Source organism: Mus caroli, unplaced genomic scaffold (genome assembly GCF_978045245.1).
Source record: "Mus caroli unplaced genomic scaffold, Mus_caroli_1 scaffold_10, whole genome shotgun sequence".
In the NCBI taxonomy this organism is placed as follows: domain Eukaryota; kingdom Metazoa; phylum Chordata; class Mammalia; order Rodentia; family Muridae; genus Mus; species Mus caroli.
This window is the reverse complement of record NW_028227265.1, coordinates 118,987,188-119,013,521: the sequence shown is the minus strand read 5'-3', so window position 1 is coordinate 119,013,521 and position 26,334 is coordinate 118,987,188. Positions and strand designations below refer to the sequence as shown.

General features: G+C 44.3%; 1 protein-coding gene across 2 annotated transcripts in view; it reads left to right on the top strand.

Moving 5' to 3' along the window:
* The window catches only part of Myo16 (myosin XVI), a 486,437-nt gene that overhangs the window by 291,547 nt on the left and 168,556 nt on the right, over positions 1-26,334 (top strand). For both annotated transcript variants that reach the window (XM_021170663.3, XM_029481007.2), the window contains exon 21: positions 15,246-15,318. In XM_021170663.3, coding sequence (XP_021026322.1) covers positions 15,246-15,318 — 73 coding nt within the window. The remainder of the gene's footprint in view (positions 1-15,245; positions 15,319-26,334) is intronic.

Below are 26,334 nucleotides of genomic sequence, written 5' to 3'. Positions count from 1 at the left end.
GGGGCATTTCTTTTTCTAAGCTATAATTTCTTGGCAGGGAGAGGAGTAGATGAGGCGTAACCCACAGCAGTGTGGCCACAATCTGCTTTCAGGACCATCCCTTGCTCCCCAGCCTCCTGTGAAAGAGTCAGACCCTACCTGTGGTCCCCTGCTTCACCTCTGTCAATCTCACCTCTGGTTCACTGCTGGTGGTACCCTGCTTCTAGGGATACTGTTGTCCTTCTTAGCGTGGGATCAGCCACACAATGAGGCAAGAGGAGTCAGAATAACAAGTTATGTGTTAGAGCTCGCATCTGGTGTGTCCACCAGGTCCCTAGCTCCTGACATGAGCAGTGGCCAGCTCATGCTCTAATAGAGCCCAAGAAAGAACAGCTAAGGGCAGTTTCAGCCTGTTTCTTAGCCAAATTCTGTTCTTATCAAATACCAGAATATCAGTATATTTGCTCACACCCCCTACCAGTTTCCAGTGGGAGACAGACAGCAGAGCTGCAGTGCCTGGGAGACGTGTATGGTGGACTGTCTGTGGAAGGAGGCCTGGGACTCCATAACGCCTTCAGAAGACACATGAGTGTCGTGTAGAGTCCTTAGACCCAGGAGATAAGTCTCCAGCTGATAGAGATCTTAGAGATCTTATTTTTATGGATCTGACCTTTATTTTTCTGTTTTAAAATCATGCAGCCAAACATGGATGACTGCTGGAGGTATAGAAAATGCCCTCACAGTTCGTTAGTCTCTTAGTTACTTCTCTATAGCTGTGATGTGACACCATGACCAGGACAACTTATAAAAGAAATTATTTATCCTAGCTTACAGTTCCAGAGGGTGAATCCACAGCCTGTATGGCAGGCATCAGGCAGGCAGCACGGAGCCATAGATGAGAGTTCATGTTTTGAGACACAATCAGGGAACAGAGAGGGAATGGCATAGGTTTTTGAAGCCTCAACTAGTGACACGCCCCCTCCAACAGGGCCACACCACCTAATCCTTCCTAAGCAGTCTACCAACTGGAGACCAAGTCTTCGAACATACGAGACTGTGGGCCTACGATCTGCTTTTATGGAGGCAACTCCTCAGTTGTGGTTCCTCCTCTCTAATGGCAAGCTGTCGCGGTGGCATAATAAAGGTAGCTAGCACAGGCCCTGAGCAGGGTGTCCCATAGCACTGGTGGATATCAGTGGTGTATGCGCCACAGAGACAGGTATGGGTGCTTCTCTGCCCCTGGGAATGGTGAGACTCAAGGACAGAAAGGCTCAAGCTGTGCTGTTGTCAAATGACAAGGGCTTTCTCCAGGAGGCCTGAGGTCACCACCTCATCTTCTCATCTTCCCTATGTGCTGAAGCTGATTGCTGGATAGAGAAGCCTGGTGAAGTAACACCTGTGGCATTTCTCCCCTCTATTGACCACTATACATATTTGAAGACATGGTTGTTCGACCACGTTCGACTGTTATAGAGAGACACCATGGCCAAGGCAACTTATAAGAGAAGGCATCTAATTGGGAGGTTGCTAGTGGTTTCAGAAGGTGAGTCTGTGATCACTATGGCAAGGGAGCATGGTGGTATGCAGGCATGGTGCAGAAGCAGTGGCTGAGAGTTGAGAGAGAGAGAGAGAGAGAGAGACACTAGCATGGGCTTTTAAAAACTCAAAACCCACCTCCAACAACACATCACCTCCAATAAGGCCATACCTATTCCAACAAGGTCACAATTCCTGGTCACTCCTGAACCGTTCCACTGAGATCCACCCTTGAGTCTTTGGGGCTCTCCTCATTCAAACCGCCACTCCAAGTGATCACTCAATCGCTTCCCTTCCCTCTCCAACTTTCATTCCACTACAGTTTGCATTTGATATGTGTTATAGTTAAAGGAAACACTATCTAGACTTCGTTAATAAATACAGAAACAGGAAACTGTAAATTGTAGGGAGCCTATGTGTCTAAGAATGAGATGGGATCATCACTTTACAATAAACTCTGACCGCTCTCCTCCTAATATTTCCCTGAGAGTTGACAATGAAAATTTAAACTCTAAGAGTCCCAGCTTCTAAAGTTACCCCCAGGAAAGCGTGAAGCAGATGAAAGACTGCAGGAAATACACAGTAAAAATCCAGAAGCAAGCACGAGTTTTAAAGAGACGGTTTATACATTCTTTGTTAATCCTTCTGAAAGCACTTAATTCTTAATAAATGGATTTATGTTATTAATTTTTAAATGCCTCATAAAAGATAATAAAATGGCGGTGGGGCCTTTGCTGGGAGATGGAGGTAGTCTCCCTCAGCATTTCTTTCTCCATCTAATGAGTAATATCATTACTAAAATGAATAGCTTTTGGTACACCTCCCTCCTCAATGGCCAGCTTTTATCCTTTGCTAGGAAAGATTGAAAATTCCAAAGAAAGTAACATGGAAGCATATGTCCAGCTGCAGCCGCAAGTTAGCATGAATAACACTTGGTGTTGCATTTTTAATGGGACTGAAGGGACAGACACTTAGAGCTAAAAGCATAGGTCCTTTTTTGTTTCCTAGCAAAATAGAACCGACTCAGGCCTTCCCAGCATTCCTTTGGCTCCCCAGCTGTTTCTTCCATAATGGCTGCATAGGAACAGGCACAGAAGAGGAGCACACAAGCACCAGCCCGAAGTGTATTTTCTACCCCGTGTTTTTAAACCTCATGTTGGCTTTGATACTTAACCACGGTAACCCATCAAGAGTGGTCTCACTGCTGCTTCTACTTGCTGAATAATTCCCATGGATGCAGAAACCTCACCTGCAGACGACTGCCAAGTCTATTTTTCCACGTTTCTCCCCATTGCCAGCTGCATCCTTGTGTGCAGCTTCGGTGCACGCTCAGGATCCCCCTGGGCTGGGCCTTCGTGGCAGAACTGAAGTCAGAGCATGAGTCTGCATTTCTCTGACTGAGTGGCGGGACTGCAGTCAGAACATGAGTCTGCATTTCCAGCAAGCACACAGTGACAGCTGCACACTGCGGCCCCAAGAGTGTCGCAGATGTAAGGCGTGTTTTAGTCTTATTTCAGATGTATCGTAGATGGTCCTCTCTTGGTACAAGGGTGTTTTACATTTTCCCTAAAACCGAGATTTTCAGCACTTTGTAAGTATTATTTTGTATAGAGGGGCTGGAACAATTTTATATTTGATTCGAGCACTCAGGGATCCCTGCTCTATTTATTAGTATCCTTGCTCAGTCGCCCTGGGTCTCAACCTGACTGAAATCACATCAATAACATATTTTAACAAGTTGGTTCTTCTTAGTGGTTTCCAGTGTTTTGGTGATCTTTATTCTTCCGTAATTCTGTATTAATTTTGATTTTCATGAGACGTTCTTTTAGGATACCAGCCAGAGCACATCCACAGATGACTGTGAGGAAGCCTGTCCCTCTGGGGCAAGCTTCTGCATTGCAGCATTTGTCCGGGCTCTTTCACGCAGTCAGCAATGCCCGCTGCTTTCTCCTCAGCTCACTGAGTGTCCCTCGCTCCCTGGTTTTCTTTTTCTGGACGTTTCGCTTCACTCGATGTTACCACCATGAGCTCGGTTCTTCTCTGTCTCAGTTTGCTGAGATGCTGAACGGGGAACTTCCCAGGGTGATCTTCTCTGCAGAAATCCTAAATTCCATCTAGGCTTTTCTTATCAGTTCTGAGAAGGGTTTTTGCTGGAATGGCTTAGTGTTTTCCAACAAACAGTCAGAGAGCGCTTGCTCCCTCTGTGCCCCTGCTCCTCTCGCTGCTTTATTGCACTGAGCAGCACTTCCGAACAGTTGGGTGTGTCTGATGGTACATCTTTCTTGTCTTGTTTCCAAAATGATGGCAGTATGGCTGAGACTTGCCCTTATGCAACGTGTTTACATAACGTTCCCACAGTTATCTGTCCTGAGGAGCTCTTATGTTTCATGTAAACTTATTAAAGTCTAGTGGGATTATGGCAACCAAATCATTCCTTGCTTCAGTGTGTCTATTTTTAATTAATATTTAACTTTTAATATGAGACTTTGTTTTTTGTTTGTTTTGTTTTGTTTTTAAGACAGGATCCCATAACCCTAGCTGGCCTGGAATTCAATAAGTGATTCAGACTGACCTCAAATTTACAGGGATCCCCCTCTCTCTGCCTCTAATGCTAGGGTTAAGGCATGCACCACCACACATGCAAAGACATAGGAGTTCTATATTTATGTCAAGTCCAACTCTTCTCACACAGCTCCTGCTGTTTTCCCTGCTTTCTCTCTCAAATTCATGACTTCTCCTTTAATTACTATTGTTACACACACACACACACACACACACACACAGAGGCATGCACAAATGCACACATATAACTCACTAAGTCCATTTTTTCTTTAAAATATTTTAGTTATTTTAAATGTTTTAGTGTTCAATATGTGTTTGACTCTTTGTGTGTATGTGGACCACACATATGTATGTTTATCATATGTATATAAATGTATACTACATGTATGTATGTGTACCACATGAATGTGTATGTACCACATGTATGTATGTGCACCATATGTGTGTATATTCACCATATGTATGTATGTTCATCACATGTGTGTATGTGTGCCACATGTAGGTGTGTGTGCCACATGAGTGCCTGGTGGCCACCGACTGCTAAGGAGCCATCAGACCCCATGGAGCTGTAGTGACAACTGGTTGTGAGCCCATGCAGGTGCTGTGAACCAAAGCCAGTCCTCTACAATAGCAGACAGTGCTCTCAACCTCTCAGCTCTCTGTTTGGCTGTTTTATTTCTTACCTTGACTCATTCTCTCAGCAAGGGCTCCATCCCTGCTGTTTGGTTTAGCTTGTTTTTGTTTTCATGAGTGAAATGGGATTCTAGTTCTTTCTTTTGGTAGATCTCTTGGCTGTTAGATTCATACTAATGAGCATGAGCGGCAGTCTGTGTTTCAGTCCTCTCTCCAATGTTCCTAATGCCGTCCAACAGTTAGGGAACAGCTTGAGTGTGACCGCTTAGTTTTATTTATTTTTTGAGTCCTGTATGCTTCCCACAAGCATACCCATTTCAAGGCCTTACACTTAGTCTGTGTCATCAATTGCAGCTGTGGCTTTATGGTCTTCAGTAAGTTTGTAACTGGGGTGGGAATTTGCAGCTCTCATAGTTTGTGTCTTGGTCTAGCTCAAAATTAGCCTGTAAGAATTGTTTCTAAAAAAAGCATTTTTTGTTGTTGGTGGTGTTTGATTGTCAAGTCTCATGTTCTTTTTGCTGTTTTTTAGTTTACTGTGTTCTTATTTTTGCTCATTTTGAGAATTTTTCTTTTGTTCCCTGAGCTTACAAACTGAATGTTTGTTTGGCATTTTTAAATGATTTTCTTTTCTCTGGGCCTATAAACTACCCTCTAAGTACCTCCGAGTTCATTCCACAAGTTTTCTATGTGTTTTAGTTCTAAATATTTTGTCTTTCTGCCATTTAAGAGATGTAATAACAAGCAGTTTTTCAGAGAAGTGAATCTGACACACCATGTTTCTCTTCATTCAAATTGAGAATTTTCTCTTCATTAAATAAAGAGATTTCTTTGATTCTTATGAATACAGTACAAGTGGCTTCTATTTCTGGGTAGACTTGTTTAAATCATTCTGCTGATTACCATGACAACCCAAACTCTGTAATCTAGCAAATATCTGAAGCAAAACCTGTTCTCTAAACAAGCCTCTGGCTCCAGCCACTCCTCTCCCACAGACATGTACAGTGATTTCTTGAAGAGCTGGCCATCTTCCTCTGTAGTTGCATTTCATGGTCCTGTGTGAGCATTTCTAGTTCCAAATAGGATGAGCAGGAGGAGTGCAAAGGTTTTTCCTCTGGTAGCAAATTCTCCTGGTACATTCTAAAACCCAAATGAGGTTTGTCAGAACCACATGGAAAATAATGGTAAAAATGCAATGTCCTATAAAAATCGCCAAACACCTTGGACAAAATCACAGCTGAATTTAAATATTAGTCATAACACTTGTGAATCGTCTTCAAGAATGACGCGACCGGTATAAGTAATGGAGGCCTGTCTGCTTTGGTCCTGACTCCGTGTTTTCAGGAGGTTCATCTGATCTGTAGAGATGTGACTATTGTAACAGCAAGTGTCATGAGCTTTCTTGTCAATGATAGCATCTAGTCTTTGAAAATACCATCTAAAACCAGATTGTTTAAATAAAACCTCTGAGTGATTAGATGATTTTTATGGCAGATAAACATTCTCCATCCTTCTTCCTGGCTCTTCTTGAATGTGGAAGTCAGCACACATCTTTTTTTAAGGACAGAACTCTGGAAGCTCCTGTCATCTTTGATCAGCCACCTCCCAGCGCCTGTGACCTGGCCTGCTCAGAGAAGCTAATGGAATCTGCTCCTTAACTCCCCATGCCTGTCAGTGGGGTGCAATGGAAATTATGTCAGAATAAACAATACCCCAGAGGGATAGAAACGGGGAATACAGTCTGCACCCTGGCCCTTAGAGATCCTGTCTCTGAACAAAAAGCCATGTTATGCTCTGTGCTGAGCCCAGTGTCAGGAGGTCCACACAGGCTATATCAGTAACTAGTTAAATGCTTTTGTTTCATAAATGTTTCTTGACTGAGGAGACTGTATCCAGTAATCCTGCTAGAGCCGGTTGGAATCACAGCGGGAGGTTTCCCACTTCCCTGGAGACACACCCATCTAAGCCTGGCTTCTTCAGGTGTGCAGCTGGATCCATGGTGAGGGGGCACTGGCTGTGGTTATCATATATTAAACATGATGTTAAGTTAGGTTAGGAACTAGACTGTCATTCTGTACACTGACATGGGGCATTGGATCAGTATTATTCTTTTCTGTTTTTACATAAAAGTAGACATAGGCTTTTGTAAATGGTGGGATTTCATAGCAACAAAGAGAAGGATTGGGATGTGACCCCTGATAGATCTTGTTCCAAACCCTGCATTTTTCTGATGTGCTTCTTCTAAGGAAGATGGTGAGAAGGATTGGGGGCGGGGGCTTGGGGGTGCGGAGGGGGCAGGGTCAGCTGCCATGAGCACTAGCTAGTCTTCCAAAAGATTCAGATTTGATTCCAATCACCTATGTGGTGACCCACAACTATCTGTAACTTCAATTCCAGGGAATCCAAGACTCTCTTCTGGCCCCTCTTGGCACAAGATTCCCATGTAACATACAGGCACACATTCAAGAAAAACATTGAAAAAGACAATTTTAAAGATAAAACAACAGGATTTGGTGAGGGAGGGGTTTGTTTTAAAGTTGGAAAGGTTTAGAGTTGACTCTTTTTATGTCAGTAATTTCTTTACGCTCAGTGAAATTAGGATTACAGTAAAGTTTTTCCAAATGTGAGCCATGCCTGAGGTCAAGTCAGTCCTCTGATTCTTTTCATCTGGGTATGCAGGTGTCTGCAGCTTTTGCTAAACTGGGTGCTTGGCTGCATCTGTGAACACATTCAGTGAACTGGCAGACCAGCTAGTGAGTGACAGGCAGTCTGGCTGAAAGCCACTTGCTCGCTTGCTTGCTCGCTCGCTCTGCTGCATTGCGGTCCCCCGGCCTCATTCTTATTCTTCCCTGCACGCGTGCCTCCAAGTGTGGCTTGGATGCTCCCTCAGCACTTTGATCCATCATCTTACAGAGCCTCACCATCTAAAACCTCCTCCAGGTGATAAAGACCTCTGTTTTCCATACTTACATTAAACTGTAAAGATACCCAGGAGCTTTCTTTAAAAACACACAGTAAAACTCAAGCCTCAGGGTGTGGGGCAGGAAAATGCTGATCAAAGGTGCAAGTGTAGCAGAGAGGCACACAGGGATGCAGACGCTAAATGTGATGACTGTTCTCACCATGGAGAGATGGAGTGAGGCTCTAGCACGACACCAGTGACACACACGCACACAAGCACACACACACACACATGCACATACACAGTGCACACACCCGCACACGAATCTATGACCACACTATGTACTTCATATACACGCAGTAACTTTTTTTTTTTAATGTAGTAAAATGCAAAAGGAGGGCTTGAGTTAGAATGTAATTATCAGGAAGGGACAAAAACAAAACATAAAAAACAAAAACAAACTGTCAGAAATGGATAATACTAGTAAGAAGAAAAGCAGTAACAAAACCCGGACACCCTGACAGAAGCCCTGGCTAATGTGTTGGGAAAGCGTAGACAGCCGGGTTTGAACACAGGACTGCATTTAAGGACGGGGCTGTTGATTTGTGCATACAGCGCTTGAGTCTGCTAGCTGGGTTTTCATTTCTCAAGGGCTAACAAGCAGAGACCTGGACTCCTGTTCTGAGCTTAACACAAAAGGGATCCTGAGCAAAATGCCTTTGCTTATGAATCTCAACTTCCTCAGCTCTCGAAGCTAAAGCTTGCTATTCCCTTTGAGGTACACAGAGGCTCAGCCTTTGGAGGTTTCTACTTGCTTTTGTGATTTCAAGACCCGTGAGTTTGGATGTTCGGCTCCACTAAGTTTGAAGAAAAGAAAGCTCACCCACTCACCCACACAGCACTTAGAACTCAGGTGGCCTCCTCACTGGAACAGCTGAAGTTGGAAGGGGCTGAACTCCCGGGGCTCCCGGGGATTATGAAACAAGTTGGAAGTGCAGAACAGCCTGCCTGTATTGAGGCACATTTCAACCATTTCTGCCCCTCTTCCCACAGACTCAGCCCCCAACTGAACTGCTCATTCAGTCCCCTGGGGGAATGTCATCATGAGGTCTCTGTCTCCCAGAGCATCCACTGTGTTCATAAAGCAGGTTCATCCTGTCTTCAACAGAGAGCCATTCTTGCTCTCGGGGCTCCAGACAGTGCACTAAGGAGCTATGCTCAAGACAGTGAGCACCAGGCTCTGGGACAGCACCTGAGATGTGCCTGAGGAAACGTAGAGTCTGAGTTTGACTCTCAGAGGCTCTGAGATGCAAAGCTTCCTGAGGGACCCTGTAGACATGAAGCCACCCCAGGTCCTCATGTTGGCAGTGACTTCTCTCAGGCTCTCACTCTGTAAGCCTTCCGGGAATTGCTAGAAGATGCAGACACCTTTCACTGTCCCTGTGTGACCAGCCTAGAGGGCACATGGGAGCCTTTACAGGAACCTACCCTCTTTCTGTTTACAAAGTCCTTCCCAGTGTCTGCTCTCTGTAAAAAAGGAAAGAGCAGTATCCTGTAGCAAGCAATCTTATCATACTGATATGACCCAGAGAGGTAAAATAAAACTAATGATCCTAGGAAAGGTTTCACTCCGTGAAAAGCTAGGCATTCTGAGAATTCACTGAAGGAGCAGTGGCACTCTGGACCCTTTCCTGTAAGCTGAGCCAGTAGCTCTATGGAATCCTCATGAGAAAATGTTCCAGACTTCTCTGTCTCTGAAAATGGAATCTTAGACTTCAGGCCACAAGAGGTAAATTCTGAATTACTCTCAGTCTTAGTTAGGGTTTTACTGATGTGAACAGATACCATGACCAAGACAACTCTTATAAGGACAACATTTAATTGGGGCTGGCTTACAGGTTCAGAGGTTCAGTCTATTATCATCAAGGTGGGAGCATGGCAGTGTCCAGGCAGGCATGGTGCAGGCAGAGCTGAGAGTTCAACATCTTCATGTGAAGGCTGCTAGCAGAATACTAACTTCCAGTCAGCTAGGACAAGGGCTTCCAGGGAGCTAGGATGAGGGTCTTAAAGCCCACACTCACAGTGACACACCTACTCCAACAAGGCCACATCTACTCCAACAGGGCCGCACCTTCTAATAGTGCCACTCCCTGGGCAGAGCACTGTCTTTAGCAGATGGATTGTGGAAAAAAATATATATATGCATGCATACACACACATGTATATATATATATATATATATATATATATATATATATATATGAATGACATGGTCTTGCCATGACATCAATCTTCCAACTTTGAGCTCTCTTTAAATGCTGTGACCACATGGGCTCAACCTTTCCTGTGGTTCTATCCTATGAGCTGAAAGTCCTGCATGGGAAGGGAAACAGTCCCATGGGAACATGGCTTCCTGCCTGGGATTCAATGGCCTTCTACACACAGTGACTTTCTATGAAAGTAGCATGCAGCTGAAAGCTAGAACTTGTCCGGCCTTTCAAAGCCAAGGGAACATCTCTTTTCTATGGTTAATGACAGCCCTCCCTCCCTCATTCTTGGAAGACTTCAGGAAACCTCATAACTGGCCTATGGGCCTTTCATTCCTACTGGGTCCTGCCTTGGTCTGTCTCCCTGGACCACTGGCCATCAAACCAGATCACGTGGGGGTTTTACCTTTTAAGTTTCTTTCCTCTAGGCCTTGTGGATTTGATGACTGCCCTTTACCTCTGTGAGACAAAAGATTGTGGAAACTAGACTATGACCCCCTGAAACACCTTTGAATTCATTCTCCTTTCAGCCCTATACCCTGTAGTGATTGCATGAACCCTCCTCTGGTACAAGATCTGACAGCCATCACTGTATTGACATGATCACAAGACCTGACCCCCGTGACCAAGCATCGCCACGTGGTCACCTACAAACTGACAGAGACAGGAAATAAAGAGGTCTCTGAACTAGACCTAAGACTGAGATGAACATCACCCAAAAAAGACCATGTCATGATCCTGTATCCTCACATCAGCTCTTATTCCACCACTGATTTTTACAATGGGTCGTCCAAAGACAAGGACCCAGGATCACTTGTAGGAGGGGAAGGAGATAACCACGCCCACTGCCACAGGACCCTCAGCCTGAAGCACCCAGCACTGGCTTTATGTACATGTGCACAAAGCAGGGGGAGCATGCATCTGACCTGAGTTCTTTACTGTGTCTTGTTTTTCTGTTCTTTCTTTCTTTTTTTTTTTAAGTGTAATGTTTAAACTTTCAAAACCATCACTTCTTCTGTGACAATATATGGCAATCGAGAAGGCCCACTATAGTCTGTGCCTCTGACCCAGGACCCATCAGGCCGCTGTTTTTCCTCTGCCAGAAGTGACATCTTTGTCCTGACTGCATCCTGAGATGCAGCATTCAGCTTACACAGTAGGTGTCTGCTGAAGGTGTCACCAGACACAGAGAGGACAGGTGGAGGCTGTGTTGCTTGCTTTTCTTGTTGTTGGATCAAATACCTAACAGGAAGTAAGTTAAGTGAGGAAAGATTCATCTTGGCTCTGGGTTTGAGGGTACAGCCCGCCGATGTGAGGAAGAGTGGTCCGTGTGGAAAGAAGTGTGCATCTGAGGCTCTCCCTCACACTCTGGACCATGGAATGGTGTGGTCTACATTTGGAGAAGGTATTATCTGCTCAGTTAAGCATCTCCAGAAGCCAAGTTGACAACGAGCATTAACCTTCCCAGGCATAAGTGAACCCAGGAGGGATACATGATGGTGGCTATATCCAACCTCTTGAGAATGTGTGTCACTTCTCCTTCAAGGCCTAGGCCACTCAGAAGCTCTATCTGGAATGTCCTTGCCTGCAGTTATCTTTCTGACAATAAATGGTACATGGGACTTGTAGCAGGCAGAGTTGGTCATAAAATGTCATACCCTCAAGTCATTCTGGACTTGCCAATGCCAAGATGAATATTGTCTGAGCACCCATCACTTATCATTTCTTTACCTGGCACTCTGCATCCTCTGCAAAGTTAGATGCACATGAGCACACGTATCCTTACTACTGTACTGATGCTCACCTACCTCAGAGTCTGGCCATCCACAAAGAGTTCTGTGGACTCTGCCAACACTGAAGGCCTGTGGCTTCTGGAGACCCGGTCCTTCCTGTCCTATTACTTGGGTGGCTTCTTTCACCTCATGTCCAAATTTAAGATAAATGCTCAACACTGAATGCAACTGTTATTGGTTATTCATTTTATTTTGCTTCTGTCCAATATTCTTCTATAAAATAATTTAGCAATATACCAACACAGGTGCCCGTTTCATTATTTGGTTTACCATTTCTGCTCTTAGTGCATGAGCAAAGAAGTTCCAAGATGCTCGTAGATGTCGTCAATTGGATATATGGACTTGTTCTTTTGGATCTATGTCCAGATGTGGAATTTCTGGGTCATTCCACAATTGGTTCTTTAGTTCGGTAAAGGAAGCTAAATCCCAGGCCACGTTTCCTCTTTAGGCTGTCTGTAGATATGGATGAAGGCTGTGCTTGCTTCATTCCCAAACACTGAGATTTGCACCTGGGCTGCTTTCATTTACAGTAACTATTCATCTGTGGTTTCCGAGTCTTATAACCATCCTTTTAATGACTAGAGAGCGATTGGTGGCATAGTGATGTTTCCTTTACCCAGCCTCCTGTCATACTGAAGGGAGAGCCGTTTTAGATTTAGAATGCAAGCATTGATATCATTTAAATATTGTTTGTGGGTTTCTTTGAAATAATTAAAGCATGCAGTAATTCCTGACTCGAGTCCTGTCTCTGAAGATATTCTTGGTAACGAGTCTCCACACATCACCGCTGTAAATGCAGGCTCTCACAAGGGGACATGTGTTCCCTCACAGCACTAAACGGAGCTTCAGATTTCACGGATAGGAAGGGAATAAGTGACTTTTATCATGTGCACTTTTATGGGAGTCACGTGGCTGGTGAAGGCACAGCTGGCAGGTGCCACAGCACACACAGTCGACCCCTTCATGGGACCCCCGATACTAACCTCTGTGTGAATCCAGCTGTTCCCAGAAGCTGTGAGGCAGACAACAATGCTCAAGTGTGGGTCGCATGATTCTTAGCCAGCCTGGTGCCCCGTTGGTCTTCTACCTTCCAAAAAGGCTGATTGGCCCATAACCAAGTTGACAGCTTTCTGCTGAGCTTTTCTACGAAAAGCTTATCCAGGAGAGCTTCCCACACCCAGGCCTTGCCTGGGCCTCCATCATGACTCCTGACTGGGCGTCTTTTCAAATTGTGTTTTTATTTTGTGATTATGTGTTTGGAGTCCATTTCCTGAGCCTGCTCAAGGCTCAGGGAACTGTTCAGGAAAGCTAAGTTGGCTTTCACCTGTGATGGCATAACATCCCAGACAGCATGTTTAAGTCCGAGGAAGTTACTTCACATTCAAGCCTTCTCCCACCTATTCACACACATGTGATCAAACACAGTTAGTAGCACATCAGTTACTATTTGTGTGATATAAAAGGTGTTTGGTTTACTAATAAGCTAATGTAAGTTATCAGCACCAGGCAAGCTCTATAGACGACCCTCAGATAATTTAGATAAAATGGCCCAGGTCATCAGTGTGGTATATCTCACCTGGAAATCTGGATGTCAGTAGGTCTGAAGCCCTCTCTGTTTCTCTCTTCTGGGACTTCGATATGGAGTGGCACAGCTGTATAACAGCCCTGGAGCTTTCCAGAGGGAAGGGAGAGGAGCTATGTTGGTCAGTGTGTGGCACAGGCTAGGTTGGTCATGATTAACATTATATGATTTCCAATTCTTCTAAAGGATACATTCATTTCTAGCTTTTCCCTTGACTTGCTGTTGCTGCTGAGTATTTCTGAGGTTTTCATATAATTTTGTAAACACCAATAGTGTCTGGTGGTTATCAGAATGACGAAGCATCCCTAAGAAGTAAACATGACGCTTGTTTCCCTTTGCTGGCGTTGCTGCGCTTCCTGCTGGCTCTCTTGTGTCTCTACTTGGGCAATACTCTGTTTAGACTGTATGTTTTTCTCCCTGTGAAACTGATCATTTTTGTTACGTCAATGAACAATGCATGACATGACATTTAATTCCTTATCTTGATAATGAGAATCAGAGCCTGCATGAGTCTGGGAGGGAGGGTGTGGATATGTCTCAGCAAAATGGCAGAATGATGTGACCTTCAGGACAGCCCTTAAGGCTGAGGGAAAGAACATTGAAAACATGAGTTCAAAAATATATAATTTCTCAACTATGTAAAAATATAAGGATGCAGTATGAATTGTATAAGGATCTTCTCAGACCTAAAGGAACAGAGGCAGCTGCACTATTAGCCAGCTTGTCAGAAAGATGCAAAGACTGGAAGATACAAAGGTAGGTAGACTTCTCAGTTCAAGGTCAGCCTACAACCAAGGGAGTTTAGGTTCAAAGCTAGGTATGGTCAGAATGGTAATTACAGAGCAGGATCCCACCCAGCTATCTTCTAGTCTAGGCTTGTGCTTGCTGTCTCTTCTAGGAATCAAGTGGCTAGGGTCAAAGGATGCTGATCCATGCAATAATCAAAAGGGAACCTGGGATAATAAATTGAGATGTGAATAAAAGGCTGGGATTTTGTTCTGCAAGAGATGAGTTTTCCAGAGAATGTTTAGAAATACCACAGAGAACTGCTTGGAGAACTGTCTTGAGCAGAACTGAGGCCATCAGCTTGGACCCATAATTTGACTTTGAGCCATTTGTTTTGCTGCTCTCAAACACCCCTTCTCTCACACCCCCTCTCCAAGCCCATGCTGGTCCTTGGCAATCCATGTCCACAAGTCTCTTATAATAGTCTCGTCATGTTCTTAGCATGAGTGCCTTCCTATGGAAACACGAGTGCAAATGATTCAATATTTTCAAGCTTTGTACAACCCACCCCCCCAAATAATTTCTGAGGAAAGGTCTGTCAACAGAAACTTCCTAAATGTGTGTGTGCCACATACCTTCTCATCTGTTCCTGGAAGCAGGCTGCCCAGAGCCACCTCATGTCCTTCCTCACCAATGGAGTGGATGCAGACACTAGGAACCAGCACTAAGGCTGTTGTGAATTCCCAGAAAGATGATTCACACTGAATAACTTTCTTTGTAAATAGTCCTCTTGGAAATTCACAGTATGAAGTGTCTAAATTTGACCCGTCAGAGATCGTTGATCCCCTCATGTTGTACTTATACAGGATGAGGCAGCTGTTGACTGTGCGAGGAACCCAGGAAGACCAGAGAACAGACAGGGAGAGGGAGACATTGAACATGTGGATCCATGGTTCTGAGGGACAGCAGGTCTGGTCTAGTGGGAAGGACAGAGACACAACTTCAGAGAAACAAATATAAAGTCATCCATCCATGGTGACACTTCTAACCAGCTAGAAAGCAAGAAAGCAAGGTGTCTTTCCCAATGTGTGATTTGAGAAGTCATGAAGGAGTGGCCCTGTGCTGCCCTGTGCTGTGACTCTCAGAGATTTCACTATTTGCTGATGTTTCATTTAAGCCAGCAGTGCTGGGCTGTGCTGTGTAATTGCAGTTTTCTCCAACAATAGGCTACTGAGAATGCCCACTTATGCTGCTGTGTTTCCTTTCAGCCTACAGACATTGGATATTGGAATACTGGACATTTTTGGTTTTGAGGAATTTCAAAAGAATGAATTTGAACAAGTAAGTTTTCTTTTAAAATCTTGTGAACATTTATTGATTTTTTCCAAGTCGTGCTTCATATTAAGACATTCAAATGCAGACTTAAAGAAGAATTTCCTGTCTTTAGTTCAAGTTAACATCTTGGTATCTTGACAGCCCATTGCCTGTCTAAGGTTTTGGGAATCCCAGGGTTCATATGCTCAGAGTCACCTGTTTCTAAGTTCTTGTGAATGTCTGTAGCTGTGCATGGGCACATGGACACTGTGCTAAAGCAGAAGATGAAGACTGAGGGCATTTGAAGTCAGGAAGCAGCCCTAAGAAAGCTTAGCACTTCAGAGTGCAGGGGCTCTGCTGTGCCTCACCCTGCTGTTTGTGGGCTCGTCTTGTGTGACATTCACACATAGAAGTATCAGAAATCCACAGGCACGTCAGGGAGTCATTAGTTGCCTTCATTCACCATCTGTAAAGGATGCTTTTACGTAAGATCTGACTTGTTTGTGCACCTAAATAGTACTGCAGGAATAGTTTGTACATCAAATTAAATGTAGTCAAAAGTGTAAATATTAAAGGAAAGCAGAGATACTCTTAGCAGCCTGCACAGTGGCCATGTAACTTCACAGCACTTGGAGAAAATCGATTTGTTGCTGCCTATCTGTCAAACTACATGCAATTTGTGAGGGCTTTGTTGACTTTTATTTTCTTAAATGTACAATGTGGGTTATCAGTGACACTGGACAGGGGGGTCACATAGAATCCACGTGACAGCCAGGTCTGTGTCTCTTAGTAGCAGAGATGCCTGGGCTAAGGTAGGTTTTCTGTTGTCATTCTGGCTTTCTCTACTTATGTGAACTTGCAGAGGAAGAGATGAGGCAGTGACAGTAGAGGCTGGGCTGGTGTAGAATACTATCACTGCATGGTTTTCTGTATCGTGTGGGAACACTAGAAACAGTGGAGCATCAACTCAGTTTTGGTCTAGAACAGTTCTCCATGTCCTCCAATCCAGAGCACTGGTTAGAAGTAAGGCCGCACAGGCCATGGGTTTCTTCCTTCATACTTATTGTTCACACCTGCCTGGGTGTTGTTCACACCTGCATGTTTGTATGTGTGTTATTCATACCCACCTGTGTGTGTTGTTCACACCAAACACACCTACCTGTGTGTTCTTCACACCTGCCTGTATATGTTCTTTGCACCTGCCTGTATAAGTTGTTCACACCTGCCTATATATGTTCTTCACACCTGCCTGTATATGTTGTTCATACCTGGTGTGCATGTTGTTCACACCTGTCTATATATGTTGTTCACACCTGCCTGTATGTGTTGTATACACCTGCCTGTATGATTTCCTCACACCTGTCTGTATGTGTTGTTCACACCTGTCTGTATGTGTTCCTCACACCTGCCTATATATGTTGTTCACAACTGCCTATATGTGTTATCCATACCTGCCTGTATGTGTTGTTCACATCTGCATGTATGTGTTGTGTAACAGGAGTAATAAAAGAAGTAGGCAGTAGAAGCAGGAGAGCCTGCACATTGCTCCCAGGTCTGCAGGCTGCTCTGTTGAGCTCTGTTCAGTCCCTGAGTATTTTCTTCTCTAGTTTGAAGATCTCACATATTCACCTTAGGAAAAACACACAAATATATATGTATGCATACACACACACACACACACATACACACATACCTCCATGTATGCAATGATATCTACCATATGCATGTGTCCCAGTAAATGACACATAGAAGTCACAGTGGAAGGATGTCTCAGGAAGTCCATTCTGGGGAGACTGGCCTCTGATACAGTTGCTCCACAGCCAGACACAGCTTCCATGCACACCTGTGCTCCTAGGATGATGCACACATTGATATTACCTCCATATTAAAACATAGGCATTGTACAACCATCACAGGGTTCTTTATTCTGTCTTTGTGATGAATGTGTAATGATGTATTTCAGAATATGCTCTCAGCTTGTAATTTCTGGGTATCAGGGAGGGGACATTTTCCCTTCAGATCTAACAAATGAATCAATCTTTTGTTTAAATGTGAGTTTGAAGCACTGATGGGTAAAATGTCAAGATCAATCTTGGACTTTGATCATGAAAGAACAATTTTTTAATGTGCCGTTTCCTCAGCTGGTCTGCCTTGCTGCTATACATAACAGTGACTAGGAATCTTCCAGAAAGATCAGGTTGTTTATCAGTGTGAATCAACAGTATCTTTACCTGGAAGCAATAAATTCCAAAATTTGCATATGAACTTTCTTTTAAGGCCACTGGTTTAATTCTCTTTGGATTTCTTTGTCACTAGCAGGACTTCGTCATTTTCCATTCCACCGCACACCTAAGCTGCTGTGCTTAAGGAGTCATTGCTATATTTGCAAGCACACCTAAGGGACAGAATTCCCTTAGAAGCATCCATTCTATCCTGTTTTGAGCTTATTGACTGATAGATCTACTTTTAGAGTGCCAGCTCCAGAAGGTTTGAAATTGTGTCTGGTACACCATTTTGTACACAACTGAACTTTGTCAAATATGTTTGCAATTGAAATTTATAGAAGAAAACAAAACTGGTAATGAGGAAATCCTCACAGTAGGTTTCCAGCTTGAGAGAGACACCCTAGAGGAGGTAGCAGGATGTACCCCAAAGCCCAAGCATCCCTACCTCTGTGTCCTCTTGCCAGGTTGGCCTGGTGCGATGGGGATGCTCATGGTCTCCTGTCACAAGTTGCCCTACGCTGGTTCAACAGTTTATGGTCATTGTCCTCAGCTCTGGAGGTTGGAAACCCAAGAGCAAGGTGCCATAGTTTCCAGGTTCTCTGTCTGCTGAGGACATCTTCTCAATTGGAGGTTCTTTTTTCCTGTGTCTTTATAATGTCAGATGCAACACCTCCACCCCCATAAAAGCAGCGACACTGTTCACAAGGACAGGGGTCCTATTCACAGATCATTACCTTCCAGCACCATCACTAATGGGATGAGATTTCAGTGTAGGTGGGTGGTGGGATCAGAGGCAGCTTTCTAATGAGTTGTGATTTCTTGTATTATAGTGAGGATGGTTTTCTAGACTATGTAACTTGGCAGTGTGTAAGATGCTTCAGTGGAGATAAATATGCTATGGTGGTCTATTACGTGATAGATGGAAGGCAGGGAGGGAGGGAGGGAGGGAGGCAGGGAGGCAGGGAGGCAGGGAGGCAGGGAGGCAGGGAGGCAGGGAGGCAGGGAGGCAGGGAGGCAGGGAGGCAGGGAGGCAGGGAGGCAGGGAGGCAGGAAGGCAGGAAGGCAGGAAGGCAGGAAGGCAGGAAGGCAGGAAGGCAGGCAGGAAGGCAGGAAGGCAGGAAGGCAGGAAGGCAGGAAGGCAGGAAGGCAGGAAGGCAGGAAGGCAGGAAGGCAGGAAGGCAGGAAGGCAGGAAGGCAGGAAGGAAGGAAGGAAGGAAGGAAGGAAGGAAGGAAGGAAGGAAGGAAGGAAAAAGAAGAGAGTAGTAGGAGCAGAGGGAGAGGGAGGGAAGCCTATAAAATGACTGTTCATGAGCCAGCCAGGAATTAGAAAACCCAAAGGCAGAAAAGCATAATAGAATAATCCTTGATGTTGTCCTCTGCACAACCTCACAGGGGAAACTGCGTGGTAACTAAACTAATATTTTTTCCTATAAGATGCAGGGAAAGTGGTGAGGGGAAGAGCTATACATTAAAATCAACGTAAACTCATACAGACTGGTTGATATGTGAAGGGCATTGACCCTGGGGTTTTCAGTTAAGAGTAAGAGACTGTGGGCAGATTAAGAAATGTGATATGTAGATACCAGATTAAAACTAAAGTCCACCCATGGTGGAAGTCCAGAGAATGGGCAAGAAGTTAAGGCATAAATGCAGGTGATGCCCCTGATTCCCAGGGTCAGGAGTTCTAGTACACCTAAGGGATGGACAGTCCTTGGCACCAGAGTCAAAGACCTCAGATAGATTCTCTGATTTGATTCTCAGCCAAGAACCTAAGGAGATGCCACTTTTCAGCTAGACCTCCCTCAGCTTGCCTTCGCCGGCTCCCTTAGGCGGGCCTCTAAGGAGGCTGCTCGGAGAGGGTTACTTGCATTTCATACAGTCAGTTGGCCAGTTCCCTTCGTAGCTGCCCAAAGGAGCAAGCTTTGGGGCACAGTAGCCTGACCAGTGCTCCACCTTCACAAGGCTGACCCTCTGTAAGTTGGCATCATCACAAGCTACCATGTCCGTAAAGGAAGGCAAGTAGAAACCACTTCTCCCTGTGAGGGAGAAGGCTGATTCTAATGGTTCCTGTGTAGGGGATGCTGCGGAAGGTTTGATGATCAAAGCTGCTGCTCTAGCTTTAAGGGGCCATGGTCCATGTGGTTTTGGCTTAGCAGATTCCTGAAAGCTGTTGAACATCAAGACAGACCCATATGCTGGATGAGTGATGGGCGACCTCAGAGCGAGCTTAACTCGTTTCCCATGCAGATTCCAAAACTTAGAATAGGACTGGCTCTGTCTTAAAGTGTTTTCTGCTCCAGGTGGTTTTATAGACAAAACAAACAGTTGAAAGACCACATGGCATTTCTAATATGCCTTTTATCATATCAGATTCTATGTGTAAGAAGAGTATTAGGGGCCTCTTCAGGTAAGCTGATGTGTGCAAACTGTGAGCATCTACACTGTGAGTTTAAGTTCTATTTCTCAGAACAGGTTCTGTACATTCATTTGCATTATTTGGCACTGAAGCAAAGCTCCGATGTCACTCTCAGTGGGATGAAGCCTGCTGTCCTGTTGCTCATAAAAGCAATCTAACCCTGAGTCCATCAGAGGACTCACCCAAGCCTTTACAATTAGTATCCATTTTCTAAACTCCAATTGCTTCTCCCTAGTGACTGGCATTTTTATTACTTCTTCAAAGATAGGATAGTAGCTGTTGTGAGTACAAAAACAATACCCCATTCATGAGTTTTACATGTTGTTATTTACAGCAGAATTTTACACCAAATCCATTTAAAAGCAGTCAATTAGTTAAAACGGAAGCAGTAGACCTTTTCACCCTAGAACCGGGGCCATTAAAAGAAAATGCTTCAGAATGAAAAGGAAGAATTGATGCGAGTCTATGTGCACACGAGAGACATATTCAACGCTAATGTCAAGGTCCCACTTCAGACTGAGTAATGTGGAATCATGCAGGGGACACCTCTGGGAGTGTAACCAGAAAGGCTCAACTGAGGTGTGAAGGCCCGCCACGCGTGGAACAGCACTGTCTCAAGGCTGAAGACCTGGGCTGAGTAAAACAGAGAAAGGAGAAAGCCAGATCAGTCCAGCTTTCCACTCCCTCCTTGAGCTGACAGCAGCCAGCACACTGTCCCTGCAAGACTGGAGTGTGCCCTCCCACCAGGAGGCAAAGGACAGCTTTCTCTCCTTAGGTTTCCCTTGTTATGGCATGGAGGAAAGGAATGGAGATGATGAATAGTCCTTCGTTACTGCATATTTATTCCTTAATAATCAATGACAATGTCAAATATTAATGAATACTATATAATAACCCCAGAGAAGAGTGAGTTTTCTCAGGATTAACATCGTGGCTGTCTGAAAAAAAAACAAAAAAACCCTGAAGCCCTAATGGTAAACTAGGGGAGTGTTGTGTGTGGTTTTGGCACACGATGGACAATGGATAGTTTCCTGAGGCTTCTCCTTTGGGTGAGCTTATTTTCCTGTGTGGTCTCTCACTCCGACTGTCTTCACAATGCTAAGGGATAACCCCAAAGCCTTCGTGGGGCCAACCTCAAGCTCAGAGACAGACCCACTGGGCCTTGAGTCCCATGCTCTGTCAGCCTGGAACTCATTTGGTGGAAATTATACGTCCGTCTATTCTAAGCCCGTACTTGTAACTTTATGTGAAGAGGGTATGTTGATTCAGCCAAAAGTTTATTGCCAAAATAAAACGAAATTATGCATTCATTGTTTTCTTTGGGGAATGGTAAACAACAAGAAACAATGCCAGAACCTTTGAATTAATGGCGTTTTGGGCAAAGGCTCTGTTCTTATTCTAGAGCCTGGTTTCTACCCAAGCTGAGGTGTGATTTAAGAGGTGTCCTTCAAAATATCTACAAGTCATTTCCCTCTGACCTGATGCTTTTCCACCATGAGCTGGCTATACGTGTGAGATATGGAATCCAACCAGATGGGATGCTTTGTGACTGACTGGTTGCTTCCTGAAGATCAAGGCTCAGACCCAACACTTTGACTTACCTGAAGGCTCTGTGCTGTGGTAACAGAATTCTTGTTCCCAGACAATGTAGAAGAGCAGAGATTTATTATCTCATTGTTCTTCTGGGATGCCACCTGTCCAGGTACCCAAAGGTTTTATATATGGCAAAGTTGTGTCCATTCCTAAAGTATCTTCTGGACGCTCCATCCCCTTTGGTGGGAGGCTTGCTCTTCACAGGACCGATGAGCAGGAGGGTAAGGGATGAGGCAGAGCCTACCAGGCACTTCACTAGGAACTAGGAACATCGTCTGATGAAGGCAGAGACCAACCTCACATAACCCAGACATGTCTTTGAGATTCCATATTCTCAACACCTCATTGAGAGTCAAGTTGCTAACACAGAGACTTCAGGGCACAAGACCCACTGGCATCATCTTCACAATGAAAACTGAACCAACAAAAGGAAGTTTCTGTGCTGCCAAAAGCTCTCTCAGAGAAGTCCAATGTCATCGCAGCCATGAGGGCAATGCCTGTGTCAACAGGACCAGGCTTCTGGCAGTGGTGAGGCACTCTGTCAGGGTGATCGATGTGGGTGGGAGGCAGGAAATGGACACTTTTAAAAGCCAGGATGGTGGGTGAGGAAGTTTTGAGCAAGAGACAAGATCCAGAAGTATTAAAAGGACAGGTGTAAGGGACCCTGCTGCCCTTGCCAGCTCCCACTTTATATGCAATGTATTGATCACAGTTGACCCCCTGCAGAAGCAAGTCCAGCGATGTGGACAACAGGAAGTGTTCAGAAGAGGCAAGCTGGAGACCCATCACCTACCCCACTTCTTTTTGTTTTTTTTAATTCATATTTATAAAACCAAAGTGCTATCTGTCAAAGAGATGAATCTTTAGTGAATGTTGTTAGTCATTCTGGGGTCAGGCAGGAGGGTAAAGAAAATTTGGAATTTAAAATGATTTGAATTACAAAAACTTTAGTTCCTTCCTAAATTTGATTTTTGATCCTTGGCTTATGTAAAATGACACTATTTCTTCAAATGAAACTTCTTATTAAAAGTCATTCAACTATTTGAAAGTATATGGAGATATATTATCCTTTTTTTCTTTTTTTATTAGATATTTTCTTTATTTACGTTATCCCCTTTCCTAGTCTCCCCTCTGAAAATCCCCTATACCCTTCCCCCTCCTTCTGCTCCCCAACCCACCACTCCTGCTTCCTGGCCCTAGCATTCCCCTATACTGGGGCATAGAACCTTCACAGGACCAAGGGCCTCTCCTCCCATTGATGACCGACTAGGCCATCCTCTGCTACATATGTAGCTAGAGCCTTGAGTCCCACCATGTGTTTTCTTTGATTGGTGGTTTAGTCCCAGGGAGCTCTGGGGGTACTGGTTAGTTCATATTGTTGTTACTCCTATGGGACTACAAACCCCTTCAGCTCTTTGGATACTTTCTCTAGCTTCTTCATTGGGGACCCTGTGCTCTGTCCAATGGATGGTTGTGAGCATCCACTTCTGCATTTGCCAGGCACTGGTAGAGCCTCTCAGGAGACAGCTATATCAGGCTCCTGTCAGCAAATTCTTGTTGGCATCTGCAATAGTGTCTGGGCTTGGTGGTTGTTTATGGGATGGATCCCCAGGTGGGGCAGTCTCTGGATCCTACCCGACTTTTTAAAGGCCTTGGGAACTCCTGCACAGAAGCTTGTGAGCTTAGCTTACTTCAGCATTTCTCCAGCAGGCGTCAGCCTCCTCAATGTTTTCTTAGAAAATAGCTATCAACATCTCAGACAATTAAATATTCTGGATATATTTGTGAAATGTCCACTATCTGAAATTTCATTACATTATCTATCTATCTACTATCTATATATAATTTATCTATATCTACATCTATCATTTATCTATATCTACATCTATCTATCTATCTCTCTACCTATCTATCTACCTATCTATCTCTTCTATCTCTCACACACACACACACACACTCTCACCCACACATGCACCCACTGAAGCACAGCATGCTTTGTACATATATCTAGATTAAATGCTGAACAAATTGGCAAATAGGCTGTGCTCCCTTTCTCTCATTTGGCTTGGTGTGTTCTGCAGCCACCTGGAAAGCTTTTAAACACATCAAAGCCTGGGCTCCACTCCAATTTAATGGGTTTGGGGTCAGACCCAGACATCAGCCACCCTCACAGAGCAGGGGATTTAATTCCAGTGAGCAGAAAGGATTGAGACTCGGTGCTGTCCTTACTGCCGGGCACCCAGGGCTCTGCCTTCTACTGGAGTCAGCTTTAATCCGTTCTCCCCTTCATTTTGTGATATACGTGTCATGCACTGTTTAGTTTTCCTCCAGATAGATTTCACTGAGCAGTAAAAATGAAGGGAGAACAGTTGGTGGAAATTTACTCAAGAAATTAAGTTTGTCATTAATACGAATGATGGGCCATCTGGATAAGCCACAAGGTTCTCCTGCTGAAGAGAGACTTCAAGGAATGCACCACTTTTATTATTAAACCTGTTAGTTTCTTTCATGTATGAAGCATGTGTCTTAAGAGCAGTATCCATACTAATTAGGTGGGTGATCAGTGTTAACTTATCCTCACCTGTCATCCACTTTCTGAGTCTGCTTTGGGAAGTTCCCGGAAGTCTAATAGACCCCTCACACAACCCCAACGGGTAGACATGTAAAGGAGAAATGACTATTGTCTTTCATTGAAGCTGATGTTGATCCTCTAGATTATGAATGCAGATTTATGCTTCTAGAAACTTCTAGAAGCATGATTAATGTACTTATTAAGTTTTCCTCTGAGGGGCTGTACACCTGTGCATGTACGCGCGCATGCACACACACACACACACACACACACACACACACACACACACGCACGTACCTTAGGTGTCTGTATCTGACTGTCCCCTGAGCCACCAAGCTACATCAGGTATGGTCCAAAGGCAAGGTGAACACAGACGTAGCATTTGTAACTCAGCACAGTTACAAATAAATGGCTGGCATAGATGTTGGTAAATCTGAAAACCCAACCAGAAATGCTGGCACTCCTGAGTGTTGCAGGCAATAGGGAAGATCATGTTTAGAACAAAATTAATATAAACAAAATGCATAGGCTCTGTTCATAAAACAAAACGGGGAAAGTCTCTAGTTTCCCCAAGAAAGATCTCTCTGTATTCTTCTTCCCCAACAACCCCAAGTCTTCCTGGGTCTAGTACCATTGTAACCCAGGTAGCAGCTGATCCCCTCTGGATACCCGCACCTCCTCTGGAAGCCAGTATCTGCTTCTTTCTAGGGAACACAGTAGCAGAATTTGCTTCCAGGTGCCAGTCTGTGATCTGAACTCCTTTCCCACTGATCAGCATCAGAAAGAGTCACACAGACAAATTTTAATGTTACTATGACAGATGGAGAATTATATGTGGAAATATATCAAATATAGTATTAATCAATATAATTCACTGGAATAGATATAAATGTTCACAAAATATATTAATCAATATAAGTACATTAAAAATAAAACATAAACATGATATATTGACAGTTGTACAATGAGAACAAAAATTCCTAGCTCTAGAGAGGAAACCAGTAGTCCAGGACTACCATCTTTCTGATCATTTCCTCCTTAGGTCTCTGATTTCACAGTGTAAGAGAATTTCTGTAGAATTGAAGATTATCTACTACAATTTTTACAAAAAGAGACGGAAAGTTAAAAAGGAACCACTCCATACTATAGTTTCCTTGTAATCTTGGTGAAGCCTAAAGGACAAGAGAAAAATCTCTTTAAGTTTGGAATCTCTGCTTCCAACATGGTCTTCCCACCACTACTCCATCAGGACCATTGGAATTCTCAGAATCTTCTTTATATTCTCTCTCTCTCTCTCTGTCTCTCTCTGTCTCTGTCTCTGTCTCTGTCTCTCTCTCTCTTTCTCTGTGTGTGTGTGTGTGTGTGTGTTGTGTAGACATATATGGATATGTACATTACCACAGTACATTGCTAGGCGAATGCACAAGAGTCAGTTCTCTTCTACCATGTTGTTCTGGGAATTGAACTCAGGTCATCAGGCTTGGCAGCAGGTGCCTTAACCAGTGTCTTCATTTCTCAGGCCCCTCCCTTTTTTGCATTTGACAGACAGCTCTCTAGAACATCTCTCCTCTACTCCTCAAAAACTGTATTTCATAGGATATGTGGAAAGCTGGGGGTTTCTGAGATTTAAAGCACCAAGCTTCTTAGATAAGCACACATTTGGTGTGATCGATTCTCTTGCATAAGAACAGTCAGACCAGATGACTGTGCAGACGGCTGAAGATGCAACTGAAGCAGAGATTGGTGATCGAAATGGGACCTGTCACTCTGCCCTGTGACTGCAGCAAAGAGAACTGGATGGGGAGAGACCTTCCAGCTGGCAAAGGGAGGATGCATCCAGCATGTGTCTCAGTCAGGGCTTCTATTCCTGCACAAACATCATGACCAAGAACCAAGTTGGGGAGGAAAGGGTTTATTCAGCTTATATTTCCCACATTGCTGTTCATCACCAAGGAAGTCAGGACTGGAACTCATGCAGGCCAGGAAGCAGGAGCTGATGCAGAGGCCATGGAGGGATGTTACTTACTGGCTTTCTTCCCCTTGCTTGGTCAGCTTGCTTTCTTATAGAACCCAGGACTACCAGCCCAGGGATGGCACCACCCACAAGGGGCCTTTCCCCTCTTGATCACTAATTGAGAAAATGCCTTACAGCTGGATCTCACGGAAGCATTTCTTCAGCTGAAGCTCCTTTCTCTGTGATAACTCCAGCTGTGTCAAGTTGACACAGAAAACCAGCC